At 51.8% G+C, this 20,354-nt stretch overlaps 1 protein-coding gene across 1 annotated transcript in view; it reads right to left on the reverse strand.

Moving 5' to 3' along the window:
- The window catches only part of CCDC33 (coiled-coil domain containing 33), a 108,794-nt gene that overhangs the window by 27,518 nt on the left and 60,922 nt on the right, over positions 1 to 20,354 (reverse strand). The window contains exon 11 of the mRNA XM_053928207.1: positions 13,318 to 13,512. Within this exon, the coding sequence (XP_053784182.1) occupies positions 13,318 to 13,512 (195 nt within the window). The remainder of the gene's footprint in view (positions 1 to 13,317; positions 13,513 to 20,354) is intronic.

The raw sequence follows: 20,354 nt of genomic DNA on the forward strand, positions 1-20,354 counted from the left end.
TTAGTCTCGACAAGCAGAGACCCTGCCCTGGCCCTGTGTGTTAGAGGATCCTGCCCTGGCCCTCCCACGGCTGCAACTCTCTCTGAGGGCGAGGAATTGGTGGGCCAAGAGGGCGTGCCGAGCCAGAGCTAGAACACCCTTGTGGACGTCAGTGTGGCTACCCGGTACTCTGAAATTGCCTTCTACTGCCTGGCCTGTCCTCCTGCAGGTGACGGTGTACCCTTATGCACCTTATGTGAAGGTCTCACATGGTCATTGGGTCATTAGGGTGTGACACTGAAACAGCCAGATGAGAAGGGCGCATATGGGGACATGGGGGAGGGGACTGGGACCTGCTTTCCCCATGTCACGGGTGTCCAACATGGAATCTGAGAATTCTCTGGAGATGTTGCCACGGTGTATTTGTCAAGGAGGAAAAATGGACCATATTTAATAGTTTGTTAGCTACAGCTTGATTTTAAACTTTTTGTTATTTGAAGTTTAGACATACATTGTATAGGCCTCTCAAAGGTTTGGGGCATGCCTGAGGAGGGGGCCACAGTACAGAACCCTGTTTTGGTGTTTACTGGGAAACTAAGGCAGCCCACCCACCCAGATGAGCAAGGAAGAGGGTGAGCAAGCTTGCCAGGCTCTTTCCTTCTGAGTCAGGAGGTATGGCCAGCTGAAGCTGTGGGCACTGGGCTGGGAAGCCCAGACCTGTGTTGGACCAGGGCTCTCCTTCCACGATGCCCATGGCCTGGGAGGGCTACTGAGCTACTAGCAGTTTCTCTACCTGTAAAATGGGGATGATTATTGTGAATTCTTCATCGGATTGGTGCAGGAATGAAATGAGATTATGATTAAAGTTCTGGGAGCAGAGTAAGAGCTCAATAAAGATTGGTGGATAATAAGATACTTCTGGTCAAGATGGAGGCATAGGTGAACATGCTTTGCCTCTTTGCACAGCTACAGAAAAAATTACAACTAGACCTCAAAACAAATATCACCCACAACCATCAGAAAATCAAGCTGTATGGAAGTCTGATAACCAGGGATTTAAAGAAGCCACATTCACCCGGATGGGTAAGCGGGGCAGAGACGCAGAGATAGGAGGAGAGGTGCGGAGACACAGTGTAGCGCGGAGAGAAGGTGGTGGAATGGGCGGTCCCATATTTATGTTTGGTGGATACAAATCAGGAAGAATACCTTGGGAGCGAGGGATTCCGGCCCCAGGCCAGACCACACAGTCAGGGTTCCAGCACCAGGAAGATAAATTCCCATAACTTCTGGCTGTAAAAACCAGTGGAGGTTGGAGTGGTGGAAGAAACTGCTGGGTTTTCAGGAGACACCTCTTAAAGGGGCTGCATAGACTTAGGACTTACTCAGACTCACCCTATCTGGGATTTGGCACCAGGGCAACAGCTGGAAAGGTACCAGTGTCATACAGGGAGAAAGTGAAGTGACTGGAAACAGGGTGAGTGCTGGAAGACAGCTTCTTCCCAGGGAAACCTCCAGCAGCCAGGTAGTGGCATCGCCCCCTCTCTGGGCCCTCCCCTCACACAGAGCCACGAAGCAGTGAAACAGGTTGCCCCACCCTGATGATTCCATAACTCTCCGCCCCATACAACTTACAGGTGCACTTTTCTACAATAGGCCACGCTACTGAGACAGGGAGTCAAAGCAGCTCTACCTAATACACAGAAACACACACAGGGAGGATGCCAAATTGAGGAGACAAATAAATATGGCCCAAATGAAAGAACAGAACAAAACTCTAGAAAAATAACTAAATGAAATGGAGACAACCAACCTATCAGATGCAGACTTCAAAACACTGGTGATCAGGATGCTCAAAGAACTCACTGAGTACAGCAACAGCTTTAAAAAGACCCAGGCAGAAATGGAGGTTACATTAAGTGAAATAAAGAGAAATTTACAGGGAACCAACTGTGGAGGGGATGAAGCCAAGATTCAAATCAATGATTTGGAACATAAGGAAGAAAAAAAACATTCAGCTAGAATAGCAAGAAGAAAAAAGAATAAAAAAGAAAGGAAGCAAGGAGCCCTGGCTGGTGTGGCTCAGTGGATTGAGCATCAGACTGTGAAGCAAAGGGTTGCCAGTTCAATTCCCAGTCAGGATACATGCCTGGGTTTTGGGCCAGGTCCCCAGTGGGGAGCATGTGAGAGGCAACCACACTTTGGTGTTTCTCTCCCTCTCTTTCTTCTCCTGTCCCCTCTCTCTAAAAATAAATAAATAAATAATTTTTAAAAAGCTGGGACATCTCCAAACACACCAACATCCGAATCATAGGGGTGCCAGAAGGAGAAGAGGAAGAGCAAGAAATCGAAACTTATTTGAAAAAATAATAAAAGAAAACTCCCAATTTGGTGAAGGAAATAGACAACTATGTCCAGCAAGCACAGAGAGTCCCACACAAGTTGGCCCCAAAGAGGACCACGCCAAGGCACATCATAATTAAAATTCCAAAGGTTAAAGATAAAGAGAGAATCTTAAAAGCAGCAAGAGAAAAGGAGGCAGTTACCTACAAAGGAGTTCCCATGAGACCATCAGCTGATTTCTCAAAAGAAACCTTGCAGGCAAGAAAGGGCTAGAAAGAAGTATTCCAAATCATGAAAGGCAAGGACCTACATCCAAGATTGCTCTATCCAGCAAAGCTATCATTTAGAATGGAAGGGCAGATAAAGTGCTTCCCGGACAAGGTAAAGCTAAAGGAGTTCATCATCACCAAGCTATTGTTACATGAAATGTTAAAGGGATTTATTGAAGAAAAAGAAGATCAAAACTATGAACATTAAAATGGCACAAATTCACAATTATCAACAACTGAATCCAAAAAACAAACTAAGCAAACAATTAGAACAGGAACAGATTCACAGAAATGGAGATCACATGGAGGGTTATCAGCAGGGAGGGGAAGGGGGGAAACGAGAGAAAAGGTACAGGGAATAAGAAGCATAAATGGTAGGTAGAAAATAGACAGGGGGAGGTCAGGAATAGTGTAGGAAATGGAGAAGCCAAAGAACTTACATGCACAACCCACAGACCTAAAATAAGGAGGTGGATTGCTGGAGGGAATAGGGATACTGAATTGAGGGGGGGCAGAGGGGAAACATTGGGACAACTATAACAGCATAATCAATAAAATATATTTAAAAAGTAAAAATAGAAAAGAAGAATAAAACATCATTATCACCAGAAAAAAGATTGATGGATGTAATTAGTGTTATTAAAAGGAGGGCTAAGCTGGAAGTTTGCAAAAGGGGTGAGCCTTATCTCCCAGATTAGCAGGTCTCCCCAGCCACCCCTGGTTTATAGTCCCTCCTGCTCTCATCAATAGATGATTCCAGCTGGCAGCAATTTATGGCCTCGGCGTCTTGGCTTTGTTTACTGAGAGAGCTGCACTTCTGCCCCCCCACCCCCCACTCAATCAAGGAGCTGAGAGGGACGGTGACATGGGGCAGCAGCAGGCATCGTGCTCAGGAGCAGAGCCAGCAGGCCGTACCATTTCTGTCTGCTCTGATCTCCAGGATAAAAGAGGAAATCATCAAGACCAGCCCCTCACTGCACAGAGGGGGACACTGAGGCCATGGAAGGGGGGAGGCAACCAGGGTGAGTCCTCAAGTCAGCAGCAGAGTGAGAACTGGACCCCAGGTCTTCTGGGGCCCCTCCCACCCTGTACTCTCTAAGGTTTTCTTTCCTCCTGGGGGACCCCGAGCCTCAGTGGTCCTCTCATTCGAGTCTCCTCTGATCTTTTGGGTGCCTGGAGCTAGGCCCTGATGTGGTCGTTCCACTTGCACCCTGCCCTCCTCAGTTCTGTCCACAGTGCTAAGCCTTCCTCACCCCTCGCTGGAGAGAGGCATTCTCTCCCTTTGACAGATGAAGAAACTGAGGGCCCGGGAGGGACTGGTTGGCCCGAGAGCCCTGCAGCACCTCTGGGTGGGAGAAAGATTCGCAGACACATCTCTCTCAGACTCTTCTTACAGAAACAAGGTCATCCACCTTCACTTGTCTTCTGCCAGCAAATCAAAGATCCATCATGGTTTTTATATCAATGACCATCGACGACAGTGACATCTGGGGACACTCCCTGGCATTCTGTATGAAGTGTGCCCTGCCTGGCATGTGGGGTGGGGGTTAGAGTTAGGTACACGCCCTTTTGCGCTTCCATAATCCCCTGAGCAAACTGCGCCCCAGTCCCAGGTACAGCCTTCTCCACTGCTTCCCGGGGTGTCTTTCCTGCTGAACTTGACTTCCTGAGGATAGGGACCTTTGCAGGAGGCCACGTAGCTTGGAGAAAACCTTCTGGAGAGGGGTCAGAAGGGAAGGCCTGGGTGAGCTTCGTTGCTTCCCCTTTCTTCCTCAGTCTGTGGTGGGGGGTGCCCATGAACACAGTGACTATTAATCAGCTTCCTGCGAAGTGGACTGCCCTTCACAGTTTCCAAGAGCCTGCCGTCTACCCTCTTCAACCATCTCAAAAGCCTCAAGATTTAGGGAGCGAGAGTATTCCCTCCACTTAACAGATGAGATGGGCCCAGAGAGGTGGAGTGATTTATCCAAGGCCACACAGCTCTTGAGTGGTGGAGACAGGCCTCAAACCTGCTCCAGCTGCGCAGGTGAGTGGAGAAGCCTGTGTGGGCCGGGCTGTCGTAGGGCATGGCACCGAGCAGACGCTCAGAATGCCGGTCAAATGAATGAGTGAGGGCGTGAGGCAGACTGCGAAGTCAACAGGAAATAGAGAGGCAGCCCAGGATCCGTTTTTGTTGCCGGTGCCCCCTTCTTTTGTTGGGGTGCTGGCTCCCCCAGCACTGCTCATATGTGGGCAGAACTCTTTTGCCTTCCCAGCCCCTGGGGGTGGCGCCCCTTGCTCACCAGCCTCCCCAGGACTGCCTCACTGCCCTCAGCCTCTGCAGACTGGCTGGGGCGTTCTCCAGGGAAGCTTGCCTCCCCCTCTCCAGGCCCACCCCTAATGGCTGTGGGGCCCAGGACAGGAACATAAATGGAGGCTCTCAACAGCCATCCCCCAGAGCCTAAGGGTGCAACCCCCTGAAACTATTCGACCCTTGGGAGAATGGACTTTGGGAGGAAGTCTGCAGGCCTCAGAAGCAGGCTCAGGTCTATTTGGGCAGGGAATTCTGGGGTCTTGGGTACCCGGAGTGTGGTCGGAATTGTGGGGTTGGCCCCTTTGCTCGGTGCGGAGAGGTGAGGTGGGCCAAAGCTCAGAAAGGGCCCTCTACATTAGTAAAGGACGGATCTCCTCCCATCCTCACTAATACCTAGCTCCATGGGCCCTGGGGCCCTTTCCTGGGCCACTTGCCCCTCTGGTCATGTTGGTCAGGAAGGCAAGCCCACTGCAGTGGCCAGTGGCTCCCCACCAGGCTCCTGGGACTGGGTGGGGGTGGGGTAGCATGGGGGTGGTGAGTCCACTAGGCCGAGTGTGGAGTGGGGGAGGGGCTGGCCTGCAGGGGGCCCTGCCCAACCATACACACACACACACACACACACACCCCAGCAACAATAAATCGACAAACACTTAATCTCTGCAAATTGAAAAGCAGCCGTAAATATCTGCTACACCCCAGCAGCTGAGTTATGAGTCTCGTTTATTAATCTCTTTAGTCCCAGGTGATGGATGGAGGAGAACAGCTCACTAGGGAGATTCTGGGGATGGCTGGGGAAGAGAACAGCCCTGTAGAGAAGGGGTCAGAGAGGGGAGGCCTGGCGATTTGTGCTTCTTCCCTGCTATTCTGTCTGGAAGGGCCCCGGGAACATGGTGACTATTAATAAGCCTCCTGGAAGGAGGACAGCCCTTCACAGCTTCCAAGCTGCTGCATCCACTCTCTTGTTAATCCTTCCCACAGCCTCAAGAGGGGAGGTATTCCCACCAGTTTACAGTGAGGAGACAGGCCCAGAGAGAGGGAGTGATCTGTCCAAGGGTACACGCCTCTTGAGTGTTAAACATGGGCTCAAACTCTCCAGGGCCACGTGGCTGAGACCACCTGCAGGAGGGCCTGCAGAGGGAGATAACAGGGACACACTAGCATGAATCCTATTTCTTTCTCCCGCCCTCCCTTCCTGTCTCAAATGCTCGGTAGGCATTCTCTCTCTCTCTCTCTTTCTCTCTCTCTCTCTCTCTCTCTCTCGGAGCTGGAGGAGAAAGAAGAGAATGAAGTGGGGAGAGGAAGGGGAGCAGAGCCCCCCAGTTCTGAGGGTTCTCAGCAGAGACCAGCAGTTGTGACTGTTGCAACCTCACAAGACTTATTTTAGAGTTGCCCCTCCCCCCGCCGCCCCAGGGCTTATAATTCGGGGGCTGCCAGAGTGCAGCAGAGAAGCAGAGGAGGGCTGAGAACCCCCCTCCCTGCAGGAGCGGGCCCAGGAGGGGCGGGGTGTGATATGGAGCTCCTGTTTGATGAGCACCTGTCCTTGGGTCGGCTTTGCTGCCAGGTGGATAGAACAGGGGAGCTTGTGGAAGTGACAGGGACAGAACACTGACCTGGCAAAGTGGGACCGCAAGCCTGGGCAGGGGAGCCAGGGCTACAGAGCCTGGGGTGTTGAAGCAGGTGGGACAGGTGAGCGTGTGCTTCAGGAGCGCACCTGGTGGCCACTGTGGGTGGTCTGGAGGGGCACTGGGTCAGGGTCATCTGATCGGAGCTTGTTGAGGTGGGCACCAGGTAGGTGGCTGTGCTTTCTTTGTCTCTGCCTTGCCCTGTTTCTGTCGTGTTTTCTTTACCCCTCCAAAGCCCTTGAACTCTCAGGACCCAGAGGAGCTGCCTCCCAGGTTGGGCTATGTGTCACTATGGTTTGTGGGGGCTAGCCCCAGGCTCCAGGGCCTTGTGACGCTGTCACCCTGCGCTGGTGTTCTTGCTACCACTGGCCACTGACGTGGGGGGTGTCCACTCTCAGGTGATGACTGCTGGCTCTGCAGGCGGCTCCGGCTCAGACTCGTCACCTGCCGCCGGGTGGTACCAAGGGAACCAAGACCGAGTCTAACCGTCAACCTCACCAGTCTGCAGACCTCATTCTGGGTGGGGGCCTGGGGCCAGAACCGAGGCCCCGGTCATGGCAAAGGAGCTCTGGAGACTGGGGATCATCTGCTCCAACTTCCTGCACTGACAGAGGAAGAAACTGGGGCCCTGAAAGGGGTAGTTCACGGTCACTCTGAGGAGCTGATGAGTGTAGGGGCCAGTGTGGAGCAGACGTTTGTACTCTGCGGCTATGTGTGCAGAGGGGCCCAAGGGTGTGGCGACCTTGAATGGAGCAGGGCTGGGGCAGGGGAGGTCCCTCACTATGCAGGGTGAGCTGCGTCCTCATTTGCACTACTGAACCCCTCAGTCCTGGGCGAACGAGAATGGTTGGCCACCTCACAGCCATGCCAGACACACGGGACCAGGCTCATAGGGTCACTGCTACGCTGCCAGCCCTTTCTGCAGGCCCCACACCTGTTCCATTTGACCCCGAGAAGCAGATAGGTCAGGGTAACATCTGGTACATCTTGTGTTACAGATGCAAAAATCAAGGCTCAGGGGCACGAAGTGCTCCAGGCTACCTGGGGAGCTGTGGCAGAGGCAGCACCTCGCTGCCTGCCTGGGAAGGGAGTGGTCCCTGGGCTAGAGGGCCTGCCCTCCTGTGGCCCCAGCTCCTGCCTCGTCTGCTGTGTGACCTGGGAGGAACCACAGCTTCTGTGGCCAGCCTTCCTCTCTTCGCCTGCAATGAGGTGCCTTCGTTTTCTCTCTCCCTTCTCTTCTCCTTCTCCTTTTCCTTCCTTCTTCCTCCTCCTCCTCTTCCTCCTCTTTCTCCTTCTTCTTCTCTCTCTTCCCCCTCTCTCAGAAATGGCGTCCAGAGGGCCCAAAGTCAACTTACTTAACAGTAGGTTAAACGGAGTGGGGCAGTTGGGGAAGTGGACACAGAGAAACTGAGGAATCAGCCCTGGCTGGTGTGGCTCAGTAGATTGAGTGCCAGCCTGGGAACCAAAGGGTCACCCGTTCGATTCCCAGTCAGGGTACCTACCTGGGTTGCAGGCCAGGTCCTCAGTAGGGGGTGTGTGAGAGGCAACCACACATTGATGTTTCTCTCCCTCTCTCTCTCCCTTCCCCTCTGTCTAAAAATAAATAAATCTTAAAAACAGAGAAACTGAGGGATTGAGAGATGCTTCCAAAGGAAGAGAAACAAAAGCCTTATGCTCAGAGGGGGGTAGATGTGGGACTAGAGGGGGAGAGATGAAGGGAGGAGGGAAAGGCTTTCAAAGAAAGAAGGAAAGCAATGAGTTATTCCAGTGTGGCGAGGCTGGAGAAACTCCACTGAATCTTTAAACAATCTTTAAACAACCCTTGTCAATTATTCATCTGCCTGTACGAGGGCCTCTGGTCCGCCATAAATCTCTGAGCAGCAGAGGAAAGGAGGGAGGAAAACAGAGCGAGTCACAGAGAGAGAAAGCCAGGAAATCAGAAAGAAATGGAGATAACTAGAAGAGACAGAAGCAGGGAGAGACATAAATAGCAAGGGGGTGGGGGAGAAAGGAGGGGAAGACCAGCGAGAGGAGGGAAAGGTCTTGTGCTGTCATTTCTGCATTCAGAACAACACTGAGCGCCGACTTCTTGAATAGCAACTGAGTACTTCTGTCTCTGTTCATCCAAAGCATGGCCTTCCTCCTCCGTGAAGACTTCCTTGCTGCTCTCTCTCTTTACCGAGGTCTCACCAGGTGTGCCCAACAATGCGGGGTAGGTGTGACACGTAAGAAGATATCCTGTTTTGGCCACGCCCCTTTTCCATTGTCTCTCACCAATAGTTACCTGTGCTCTGCATCACTGTTGCTCTCCCCCACCCGTCCCCTCCCCCTGGGTGTGGCTCACTCCTGCTGGTGGGAGAACTTCCAGAGCTCAGGGCCATGGCCTCTTTCTTGCCTTAGCCTTCCCCTGTCCTCACTCCCTGCACAGCTGGACATAGGTGGGCACCTGGCAGGGGTGGGAGTTCTGGTTTTCTGGCTGGTTGGAGGATGGCTGATATAGCCACTGAGGACTGGGGGACCAGGAGAATGGCAGGGGTGGTATAAGCTCTGTGTGAATGGAACCAGGCCGGTCTGCAGCCAGCATGGAGCCCCTCACTCCCTGCTCTTCGCTGCCGTGTGTGAGGGCGTGGCGTGGCCTGGCCTCAGGGGGGCCAGGCTGGGGTGTCTGGGAGAGAAGGAGGATGCTTTTACGTTGTTAATGTTTGGAGACCTGTCATGTCCAGGGTGACTTTCACTCTGCACCCTACTTAAAGCCCACCTGTTTCAAAGCCGCTCAGAGGGGAGGTGAAGCCTTCTTCTAGCTCTGCCCAGGCCCTGCCTGCACTTGACTCGAGCTCACACCCGTGGGACCCTGACGCCAGCTGTCCACTCAGGACAGGAGATTTGCACCAAGCTGACAAAATGACGCATGAAAGGCCTTTGTCAAAACCAAGTGTCCTGGATGAAGGGACTCAGAGAGAGAAGAATTGCCCAGATTGCAGGATTGCAACCCTGGAAGGAAGAGGATCCAAGGGCACACTAGGGGAGGGGCATCCCAGTAGGGCTTAGTGGGGCTGGGGGATGGGACTGGCAGGCATGGGGCAGCAGGGGGCCTCCATGGCATCCTCCCTGAAGAGATGATAGGGACCTGCATCTCCTCCATTCCCCTCTCCACTCCCAAGGCACTTCTTTCTCCAGAAAGGGTTCAATCTCCTATTCAGCCAGAGTAGGCTCTGAAGGGAATCAAAGGCAAAATTATTTCTTGGGCTCTGAGGAATGTGTCACAAGACTAGATGCAGACAAATGCAGTCTGGGAATCAGGTGACATGGAGGGACTCACAGCCCGGAGGGAGCGGCTGAGAGCCCAGAGAGGCAGCTTAATCCTTTGCTCACTACACTGCCAGGTCGCTGGGGCCCGCTGCTGCACCCCGGGGCTCTGCTGCTGGTGACGACTCCCTGTCCATACCTGCAGGAGTCACACAGCGTGTGGCCATGCCATTGCCACCAGATGTGTTTGAGTGCTAGCCAGGTACACTCCACTGCTCCGTGGCCCTGTCTGCAGCGCACACGCCGTGCTCTTCTCTCACCATTACGTTCTGTGGCTGCGCCTTCCTGTAGCAGTGCTGTGTGGTCGCAGTGGACAGCCTGGGTCTCTTGCTGTGCAGCTGCACTCTCCTGCTCCCTGACTGCATTCTCTTGCTTGTCGCTGTGTCTCTTGCAGGAGCTTGTCCACTACTATGTAATTTCGTCTTGTTGCTATGGAGCAGTGACCCACTGCTACATGGTTACTTGTGATTGTCATGGACCTGTATACCATTGCCACCCGCCCAAGTCCTATTGCTTGTGACTGCTTTATCGGCTATGTAAATGTTCGCCTGGATCTTCCTTTGGCCCTTCCGGGCTCTGGCTTGTTGTTAAGATCTGGAGCCGGGGGGCTGAGTCTCCAGGACTAAATGAGGGCAAAGGATCACGTTGAGAGAGAAGGTGGGGGAGAACGGGGAGAGGGGAGAGAGAAGTGGTAGGTAGGGGAGGAGGGGAGGAATGATGAACTGGAAGACTGACGGCAGGGGCAGAAGGGCGAATGAAATGAAGCCAAGAGTGAGGAACAGGGAGGAACAGGTTAGGGGCCTTGGACAGGCTAGAATGGGCAAGGGAGAGAGAAAGACTCCCTGTCCTGAGTACTGTGTGAGTGTTTGAGGCACCCAGTGGTGTCAGGTGGCTGAAGGGTGCAGGGCTGGGCATCCAGGCCTCCACAGCCATCTGGTATTCACTGGGCTATATGCAAGGCAACGTAAGGCCTGGAGCCTTGGGGAGGGTCATCCCACCTCATCCTCGTTGCCATCCTTTGTAAAACTAGATCAGACTAGAGTTCTCTAAGGTTCCTTCTGAAGTACTTCCTGTCTAGCTAGGGGTTCTATCACATGGCTTAAGAAACATTTACCTACATCTGTGTTGGGCCAGGCCTGGATCGGGCCCCAGAGCCCAGAGACAAGGAAGCCAGTGTGCCTTGGCTCAAAGGCTGAATGGTGGGGGCTGGTTGCACCTCACCCAACAGCAAAGCAGGGGGATCAGCCAGTGCTTGCGGCCTCGCCAGGTGCCCAGCAAGAGGAGCTTAGAGGGACCAGCCCACTGACAGGCGCGCTAGGGCGGTGTTCAGAGAGGGCATGTTTGAGTCTGTGCTCCATCTAGGCCCACTCACACCTCTGACAGCCTGTGGGTTTGGGGGAGCCCTGAGCCCCTGTCTGCACTCAGAGCCTCGCAGAATCCTGGTTGAGTGCTCTTGGGCCGCTTATTTCCCCTCCGCCCCTCTGTCACTCACAATGGTTACTCAACCTCTTGCTTAAAAACAGTTGCTCCCCATGGCTAACCTTGACTTTTAAAGGTGGAGTCTCATCCCATCGCCTACGGTTTTGTGATAGGCAGTTAGACAGACATGAGCAGAACATGGACAATGGGCCAGGCGCAGGAGATGACCAGGGTGGGAATCCCCAGGTGCCTAGTAAGGGGCAAAACTGGGGAAACATGGACTTTGCCCCCAGGGTAACCTTTCCTCCCCAGCATATCACTGGTCCTGTGGTTTAGAACTCCGACCTTTCCTCCCTGGGGATAACAGGTAGGCTTTAGTTGTATTTCAGCTCCAGGCCCAGAAAAGCAGCAAAACAAGACAAGTGATGCCATGGCTGCCTCAGGACCAGCTGTGATGACTAATGACCCCCCTCTGCCCTGGCGCCAACCAATCAGTGGAGACCAGGACCCTGAAAGGACACACCTGGAAAGCTGATGAATATTCTGCTAAAATCCTCCTCGAAAGTTCCCGCCGGCAAGAGGAAAATAAAAACCCTCTGGACAAAGGATCCAGCACTCACTCTCCCTCCTGGGAGCACGCCCATGCCTTTCCTTTCCCCCTCTTCTCCTGCCACAGAAGTGCATCTCCTAAACTATAAGGGACCCCAAGGGACTTACAAACAGGGGAGCAGTGGGCAGTGGTACCTCATCCTGGGCTAACTTCGTGAACCTGTCTCCAAAGCCCCCTTTTCTCTAACTTCCCTGTGAGCTAAAGCAGCCCAGCCTGGGCTCTCCTGCTATTTCTTCTGTGCTAAGCCCTTCCTTGTTTCACTGTCCCCAGCCTTAATAATCATCCCATCTGAGCACCCTTTTGCTGTAGCCCATACATTCTTGCTTGCCTTAGTGCACTTTGTCTCTTGCCTAAAATCTTTCCTTCAAGAAGGCAGGAACCAAGTTCTCACTGTCTCACTGATAACAGTTTAGCCCTTTAGAAAAGATCAGGACTAACTGTAGGTTTATTCATATGGCCCCAAGTCTCCAAAGACAAAGTCTGCCTCTTTATTTCCAAGCCAACTGATGTCCAAGCTGGAAGCTCAGGACAGACAGCGGCTTTCCAGAGGAGCAGAGGTGAGAGGAAGGAGTGTAGGAGGTGGTCTGGGAGTGCTCTGGCACCTGCCAGGGAGGGCCCTGCATTGGGGTGGGCAGGGGCGCTCCATGTGGGAGCACCCTGGGTACACCCAGTAAATAGCAACCCTTCCTATTCATCCCATGGGACATGGTGCAGAAGTGACAGGGGAAGATGCAGAGGCTGTTAGTGGACAGGGACAGATCCTGAGAGAAGAAAGCCCAGGGCTTCCCTACTGGCCAGAGGCCTTGGCTCGGGCCTTTTCTCAGGATCTTCTGAAGCAGCGACCCCCACGGGATCCACTGTGGAAGATGGGAGGAAGCCACACTTGATTCACCCCTGGTCATCGGGGTGGGGCCTCGATTAGGAACTTTGACTGGACCATCCTTTTGGTGGCCTGCACTCTAGCTCTCCACAGCAAGGGGCTAGGACCCAGCATTGACCCCTCCCCAGGTTAAGACACAATTTCAGCCATCCTCACCAAACCTCTCCTAGCATTTGGCCAACGGGCAATAGAAAGCCATGCTGGCCCTCACAGTCAAGGTCACGGACTCTGTGAACACAGACAACGTCCTCTTTTTCTTCAAGACTCAATTTCCTCTTTTAGAAGCCAAAAACTAATCTTCCTTCCTGAGGAAGTTCTGCGTCGAGATTACTCGAGTAAATGGAACTAGCTCGTACAAGTGTCGTGAGGTTTGTTTTGAAAAAATCGTATGGGCATTCAATTCAAAAGATAAAGAAACTCTGTAAGATAAAGAATCCACAGCTTCCCCCAGTTTAGATTTGCAGTAACTCATAGAATGAGGCCAAGGGGAGGTCTCCTTGCCACCTGAGGAGTGAACCAGGCCCACAGGGACAGAGAAGCCTCTTTCAAATCACCCCTTGCTGCTTTAACCCTCCTTGCCCGGAGGGGAAGACACTCACCGTTTCCCGGGACATCAGAGGCCTCTGAGGCTCTTCCTCTTCTTCCTGACAGGTGGAAGTGCTAGAGTGCATCACGGGGCTCGCTGTGGCCTTGGACCAGGACTCACGGGTGGAACCCAGCTTCTCATCTAAGATCTGAGGATCCAGGATGGGCAGAACCTTGCTGTTGTTTGGTGTTAAGAAGTTTTCTGGCCTCTGGGAAGAGAAGGTGCAGAGAAATTTCTCTGTGCTTCTCTACCATAGGGCACTTTCCACACCCCAGGCTCCTCCTGCTCTTGGTTCAGGAGGCCCTGCATGCCTGGCTCCTGCCTACCTCCTGCCCTCTTGCTTCCCGGGCCCTAACCACACTGTCCTTGACGTTTCTCTAAAAGCCAAGCTCTTTCCCGCCTCAAGGCCTTTGCATCTGCTGTTCCCCCTACATGGAGAGCCTCATGGGTTTTTACATGGCTATTCCCTTCTCTCCACTCAGGTCTCAGCACAAATGTGATTTTCTCAGAGAGGCTCTGCTCTTTGAGATAGAGACCCTTCCCATCTAAAGTAACCCCTCCTCCAATATACTCTCTCTTCACATTACACCATTTCACTGGGTTTGTAGTACTTTACCAGAAAATTAACTTCCGAAAAACATATTTAGTGGTTTACTGTCTGCCTCCTCCCTCTATTTCCAACATTGGAATATAAGTTACATGTAAGCAAGGACCTTGTTTATCTGCTATGTCTGCCTCATTGTAAGTGCTCAATAAACATTTAAAAAATATTTTATTTGTTTATTTTTAGAGAGGAGAAGGGAGGAGAAGGAGAGGGAGAGAAACATCAATGTGTGGTTGCCTCTCACACACCCCCTACTGGGGATCTGGCCTGCAACCCAGGCATGTGTCCTAGACTGGGAATCGAACCGGTGACCCTTTGATTCCCAGGCCAGGACTCAATCCACTGAGCCACAGCAGCCAGGGTGGTATTTGCTGTTTTTTGAGACAATAAACGATGCCATTTATGACTTCCATACTCAATGCAGTAACCACAGCTTCTAAAACCTCCACGCTCTCGTGCCGCGCTTTGCTGTGTGGACTTAGTTTCCATTTCATCTCCTCTGTCGTTCTTTCCTCTTGTCACCCAGCAAACAGAACGTCTCTCCTCTTTCTTCAAAGGTCCTCTTTCTCCTATTCTCTTCCTCCCTGGACATGACTTTCACTCTCACCTCTGCTTGTCTAGAATTTGGACGCACTCACATACCAGCCCTGGAAGACTGGTGGTCTCCGCTCACACTTGTGCAAAGCTTTTCTGGATTCTTCCAGCCTGGCCACTGGCTCTCTCCGCTTACATTGGTCTCTAACACTGGGTTTGTTTGCCATTTTTGTTTTTCTAACAAAACTTTAAGTTCTTGGACTCAGGGACATGTCTTATGTTCTCTCTGGGGAGAGGTTGCTTTAAAGCTCTGTTGAAAATCCATAGTTAGCCCTAAAAAGTGCCCATTGTTCAAAGAATGATACAGTATCCAGTTTGTAGGGACCTCAAAAGTGACCCACTTCCACCCTCCATCAGCTGATGGAATTCTGTCTCGGCCACACAACAGATGAATATGCCGCTGTCTAGAGTGTTTTTCTAGAGGTAAATAGAAGAATGGGCACAGTGCCAACCAGGACAGATATGTACAGGGTTAGAGGTGTATAGACGTCTGACCTTGAACTAACAGTGAGAAGTAGATATTTTATATGAAAACCCACCATATGAATCAGATGAATTTGGACAAGGACCCTTCACTTTACCACTGGGAGCCTTTAAATAATGATTCCTTTCTTCCCTTTAAAAATAAAATTTGGTATGCAGAAATTCATTAACACATGCCGATAGAGGAAGGGATTATTCCAGAAGTAGAGAGGTAGCCGGTCCAGCCTGGCCTCATTTTCCCCTTGTCAAATGGGTACAAGGACAAATAATTCCAGAGAGAAAGCCGCTCTATACAGACTCTTGGAATGGGAAGAACAAAGCTTAAGTGACCCTGGGGCTGACTATGGCACCTACTGCACATTCAAACCAACACTTCTGGGCCTGCTCTGCCCCTGGGCATTAGGCCTGGGTGTCTTCCTCACCTGCTTCTCTCAGTAGCTATGGTTCAGGGAGGGCAAGGTTCACTCGAAGTGTCCTCACTGAACACACCCAGTGTCTCTGTGTAGCATCTGAGTCAGACGGTTGGGGATTTTGGGTTGTCTGTTTTATACAGGAAAACGTACCATATCTCCCTCCTGTTCAGAACAACTGAACACCAGATTGGCTGCAGAGAACAACAGAATGTGTATTGGATGGATGGATGGATGGATGCAAGAGAGAATGAAGGAAAGAGGACCCACCCAGGGCAAAGATTAACTCCTCATTGACAAGCTGGCCTCTGGGGCTGGGGTGAGATGCTGATTCAGGACCCATAACGACATTTCTCCTCATTTCCAGGCAGCAAGCCAATTTTGATGCTCTGGATTTCATAGACTGCCATCTAATCCTGTTAGAGAAGGAAGTAGAAGTAATGAAATAAAGGGAGAGGTCTCCGGAGGGGCCCCGTCCATTCTGAAAGCAGAGACACAATGCTGAGGAAGTCCCCTCCCCCACAGCCTGTCTCCCTGACATCCACCCTGTGTGGCAGCCTTGGCACCAGCTGGGTCAGTGATTCAGAGCTGACATTTCCTGGGCTCCTGACTGGAGCCGGACACTTACCAGGTACTTTTATGTTGATCCTGAAATTTACTGTGCATAATTCATTTAATTCCATCTCAAAGATAACATAAAAATGAGACTGACCCCAGTCCAGTCCAGTGCCTTCGCCCATCAGTCTCAGGTGAGCAGGGATATTGGGAGGAGGAGGGAAGGACAAGCAGAGTATCTACGGACTCCAGTCTATTCTGCCCATTCTACCCCCTCTGGCTCCAAGACGCCCTTCCCATAGCCCTGCTGGCTCTGTGGCTCCGCACTGCTCTGCCGGCTCCGTGGCTGGCCCTGGCCTGTATCTGCTCTCATAGCTGTTTGTGCCAGCACCTCCCCACCCCACCCCACCCCTGCAGGTCTCCTGCCCACATTTCCAATCAACTTTGCCAGGATCTACTGTGGCCTGGGGGTTGAGGCAAGATGGGTGGGTGACTTTTGTAGAAAAGTCTTTAGGCCTCTATGTAGTAGCCCCAACAAGGAAGGCCAGAGGCAGTCGCTCTTGTCATGCAACACAAGGGGCACCAGGAAAAAAAAGCACACTGTGCCTCATAAAGTGCCTAGATTCTCCCTAACAGTCCCATTTCTTAACTCTCCAGACTTCCACCTGCCCTGTTTGGGGAAGGGGATTGTGCCTTCCCCTCCTTGCTCCTCATGGGAAAAGAGATTTTTTAAGACTAAAGGGAGGGGCCAGGCTGCTGGCCCTGGGTAGTCAGGGTGGAGGATGGGGGATAACCACTGAGGCCCAGCCTTGCCCGGCTCTCCCCTCTTCCTCCAGGTAGGGGTGGGAGTGGGGGCTACTGGCCCACCCCACAAGCCTGCTTACTTGTTTTTCTGCTTGGCAGGCCCTACTCTGCCTGCCGAGGCAGCTTGGGACTGACAAGTGGCCCCTTGCTCTGTGCTGCATGGCTGCAGCCCGTCTTGCTTCATTAGGGCTGTGATTGGAGACCTACTTTGAAAGCTCAAAGCGATGCATAGCCACGCACCAGCTCAGACTCGGGGCTCAGCCCACCACTCCTGCTGCCGCACCAGCTGTCCTGCAAAACTAAGGACCATGGCGGGGAGAAGGCACACCCTGTCTTTATGCCTCTCAGCCCTCACTGCCACCTGCAGAAGGGTCTGTTGAGAAAAACCAGGCCAATAGCATCACAAGCTAAAGCCTTCTGGGTTACCTGTCCCCCCCGCCTTCCACTTACATGGTCTGCTTCCCCTCTACACGCCATCCCCTAGATCCCTGATCATGGAAAATGCAACAGTTCCAGCTTGCCCTGGCAATTAGACAAGCCAGGTTGCAGCTGCTGTCCTTGGTGCTGAAAGTGTCCTCCTCCCGGACTGCTTGCCTCTTACCCTGCCCTGAGCCTTCCCGCTGGAGTGCACTGCTCTTAATTCAATTAGCTGGTCCTGAACCCTCCCCAGGGAGCCAGGAGCGGAAACTGACAAATTCTGTTTAACAAAGACATTTGTCCCTTGCCACACCAGCTTTGGGCTCTGCCCTCCTGTGTCACCCCCTCCTCTCACCCCAGCTATTAGGTATCTAACAAAGTGCATCCTAAGGAACCTGCTTCCAATCGCTAGTAATTCAGGGGGCCTGATGCAATTTTCTTCCTGATAAGGGTGTCTCGCCCCCTGGCAAGCGCCATAATGAGTTTTCTGCAGAGGCTCCCTGATCAGTCACTGCTTTGTCATTTCCTGTGGCAGAAGTTGTAGGTTCTTATCTCTGCAGCTGAAAGCGAGGCTCAGGCAACAGGCCCCTCCAAGAGGGCTTGCTGCCTCTCCTGCACATTGCAGGCCTCACCTACAGCATCCTGCATGGTCTTGCAGCTGCAGTGAGGTTTGAAGCTCTGAGTCTGTCTCCCAGCCAAGAAAGGCCCACGTGTTAATCCTCACTGGGGCCATGATTCATTCTTCAGAAAATGGTGTCAGAAGGTTAATCTAAAAGCAAGTTGTAGAGTCAGGGGTGGCAAGCCAGTGATAAGAACTTTAAAAAATTCTGGCAGGAATTTTAATATCAAAGCCTTATCTATGGCTCAGTGGATAGTCTGTGGGCTCATTCTTGTAATCCTGAAACATGATCTTTCTGCATTTAATCTTTATCCTTGTGTCCCCTATTTACATCCAGAGAGATTGTTCCAACATATAGGTCAGATCATAGCCCACTGCTGCTCAAAGACCTTCCCTGGCTTCCTATCACTTTATGAAAAAGTATAAACCCTGTACCCTGACATCCAGGCCCTCCAAAATCCTGGCCCCACTTAACTGTCCAGTATCACTGCCTGCAAGAGCCTCCCTATGTCCCCTGCTCTCCAGACACTGTCATGCCTCTGTGGCTTTGTACGTGTGGCTTCCTCTACCTGAAGCACCTTCCCTTGCCAATCCCCAAGCCACTCTTTGAGGCAGAGCTCACCATGCTTGTCTACGGCTCTTCCCTAACTTTTGGATGCTCAACGCACCTCCCTCAACTAGAACCCTTAGCAAGATAGGTGGTGAGGGTCTATGGGGTTGCTTTACTGCTTAGCACAGGTTAGGAATCTAGTAAGTGATTAAGGAATTCATGCCTTAATGACCTTGGCTGAAGCAGGGGTTCATCTGGGTTGGCTGAAGGGAGGTCTGGGCTATGGTAGTCTGATTTTGACAGGAGGAGAAACCCAAGCACACCTCCCACTTTCTGAGAAGCTTGGTCTGGAAGCTTTTGCCCCCTGTCTCCCTTTCTCCCCTCCCCCTCTTCAATCCACCCATTATGCATTAGGCTCATGCACAAGCAGAGCAGGCCACTTTCCTTGGCCATCCTTGCATCCTAACTCAATGTCTCCATCTGTGGGCTGGGACTCACAGGTTCACATTCTCAAAGCCACACAGGATCTTGTGGTTGGTGAGGCATTTGGGATAAGCCTGCAGTATAACTCTTGGTCCAGCCCTGCCCACCCTGGTCTCAGAGCTCAGGGTTCAGAATGCTCTCAAGCCAGAGAGCAGGTCTTCACTTTCTTCATCTCCTCCACAGCCCCCAGCTCAGGGCAGAGTACACTGGAGACTTCAGCCAGTCTGTCCCTAGAGAGGTGATTGTCTCTTCCATTTCTTCATTCCCTGAAAAATTGCTGTGAGACCAATGTGGTGCTAGTGACGTTTATCTTCAGCACCCGACCAGTCCTCCTGATGCCCTTATAAATGAGAATCTGGTCAAGTGGCTGTCATGAGGGGTGAGTGCTAAGGGATGGGTTAGCAGGGCTCCACTCTTACCCTCCCTCAGGAGCCTTGTCCTCATCCCAGATAAGTTCAGCCTGTTTGTCGGAAACTTGGGTGAACAATAGTAAGCACTCGCCTCACTGAGTTCCTGCAAGATACTGCGACGGGCACTCACACGTGTTCCTTCACTCAATGTCCACTACACTCCTGGCTGGTAGGAGTCACAGTTCCCTTCTGTAGATGAGGAAAGCAAGACTCAGGGTAGCTAAGATTGAGTGGAAGATCCAGGATGCAAACCCAGATCTAAGGATGCACACTTTTTAGTGTACATCACAGTGCGGAAAGTGTCCTGACTGCATCTACAGATGACCTGAATGTTGGGGTGGGGATGGAGGTGGGACTGTGAATGTGATATATAGTAAAATCAGGGCCCAGCCCTGGCTGGTGTGGCTCAGTGGATTGAGCATTGGCCTGGGAACCAAAGGGTCACAGGTTTGATTCCCAGTCAGGGCGTATGCCTGGGTTGCAGGCCACGACTCCAGTTGGGGGCGTGTGAGAGGCAACCGCACATTGATGTTTCTCTCCCTCTCTTTCTCCCTCCCTTCCTCTCTTTCTAAAAATAAATAAATAAATAAATAAATCTTTTAAAAAAAGAAAATCAGGGTCCAGAATGATCACAAGCCCAGACAAAGGGCTGAGATGAAGGTATAATATTAGTTGTTGATAGTTGTGAGTTTGTTGTCATTTTACTGTTCATAGTTTTGATCGTCTTCTTTTTCTTATGTAAGTCCCTATAACATTTCATATAATAAGGGCTTGGTGATGATGAACTTGACCTTAACTTGACCTCCTTAACTCGACCCCTTTAACTTGACCTTATCTGGGAAGCACTTTATCTGCCCTTCCATTCTAAATGATAGCTTTGCTGGATAGAAGGTGCAGGGTGGAGGGGGATAAAGGGGAGGGAAAAAAAGGGACAACTGTAATAGCATAATCAATAAAATATACTTTAAAAAAGAAGGTGGAATATATGGAAGGGCATCATTGCCTAAGTTCAAAATAGAGCAGCAGAAGTTCAAGGTAGAGATGTGCTGCCTGACAATGGCTCACGTGCCAGACTGGACCCACAGGCTTTGAATGGACCCCTGCAGCCAAGGGGGAATGCA

Source organism: Desmodus rotundus, chromosome 7 (genome assembly GCF_022682495.2).
Source record: "Desmodus rotundus isolate HL8 chromosome 7, HLdesRot8A.1, whole genome shotgun sequence".
NCBI classification, from domain to species: domain Eukaryota; kingdom Metazoa; phylum Chordata; class Mammalia; order Chiroptera; family Phyllostomidae; genus Desmodus; species Desmodus rotundus.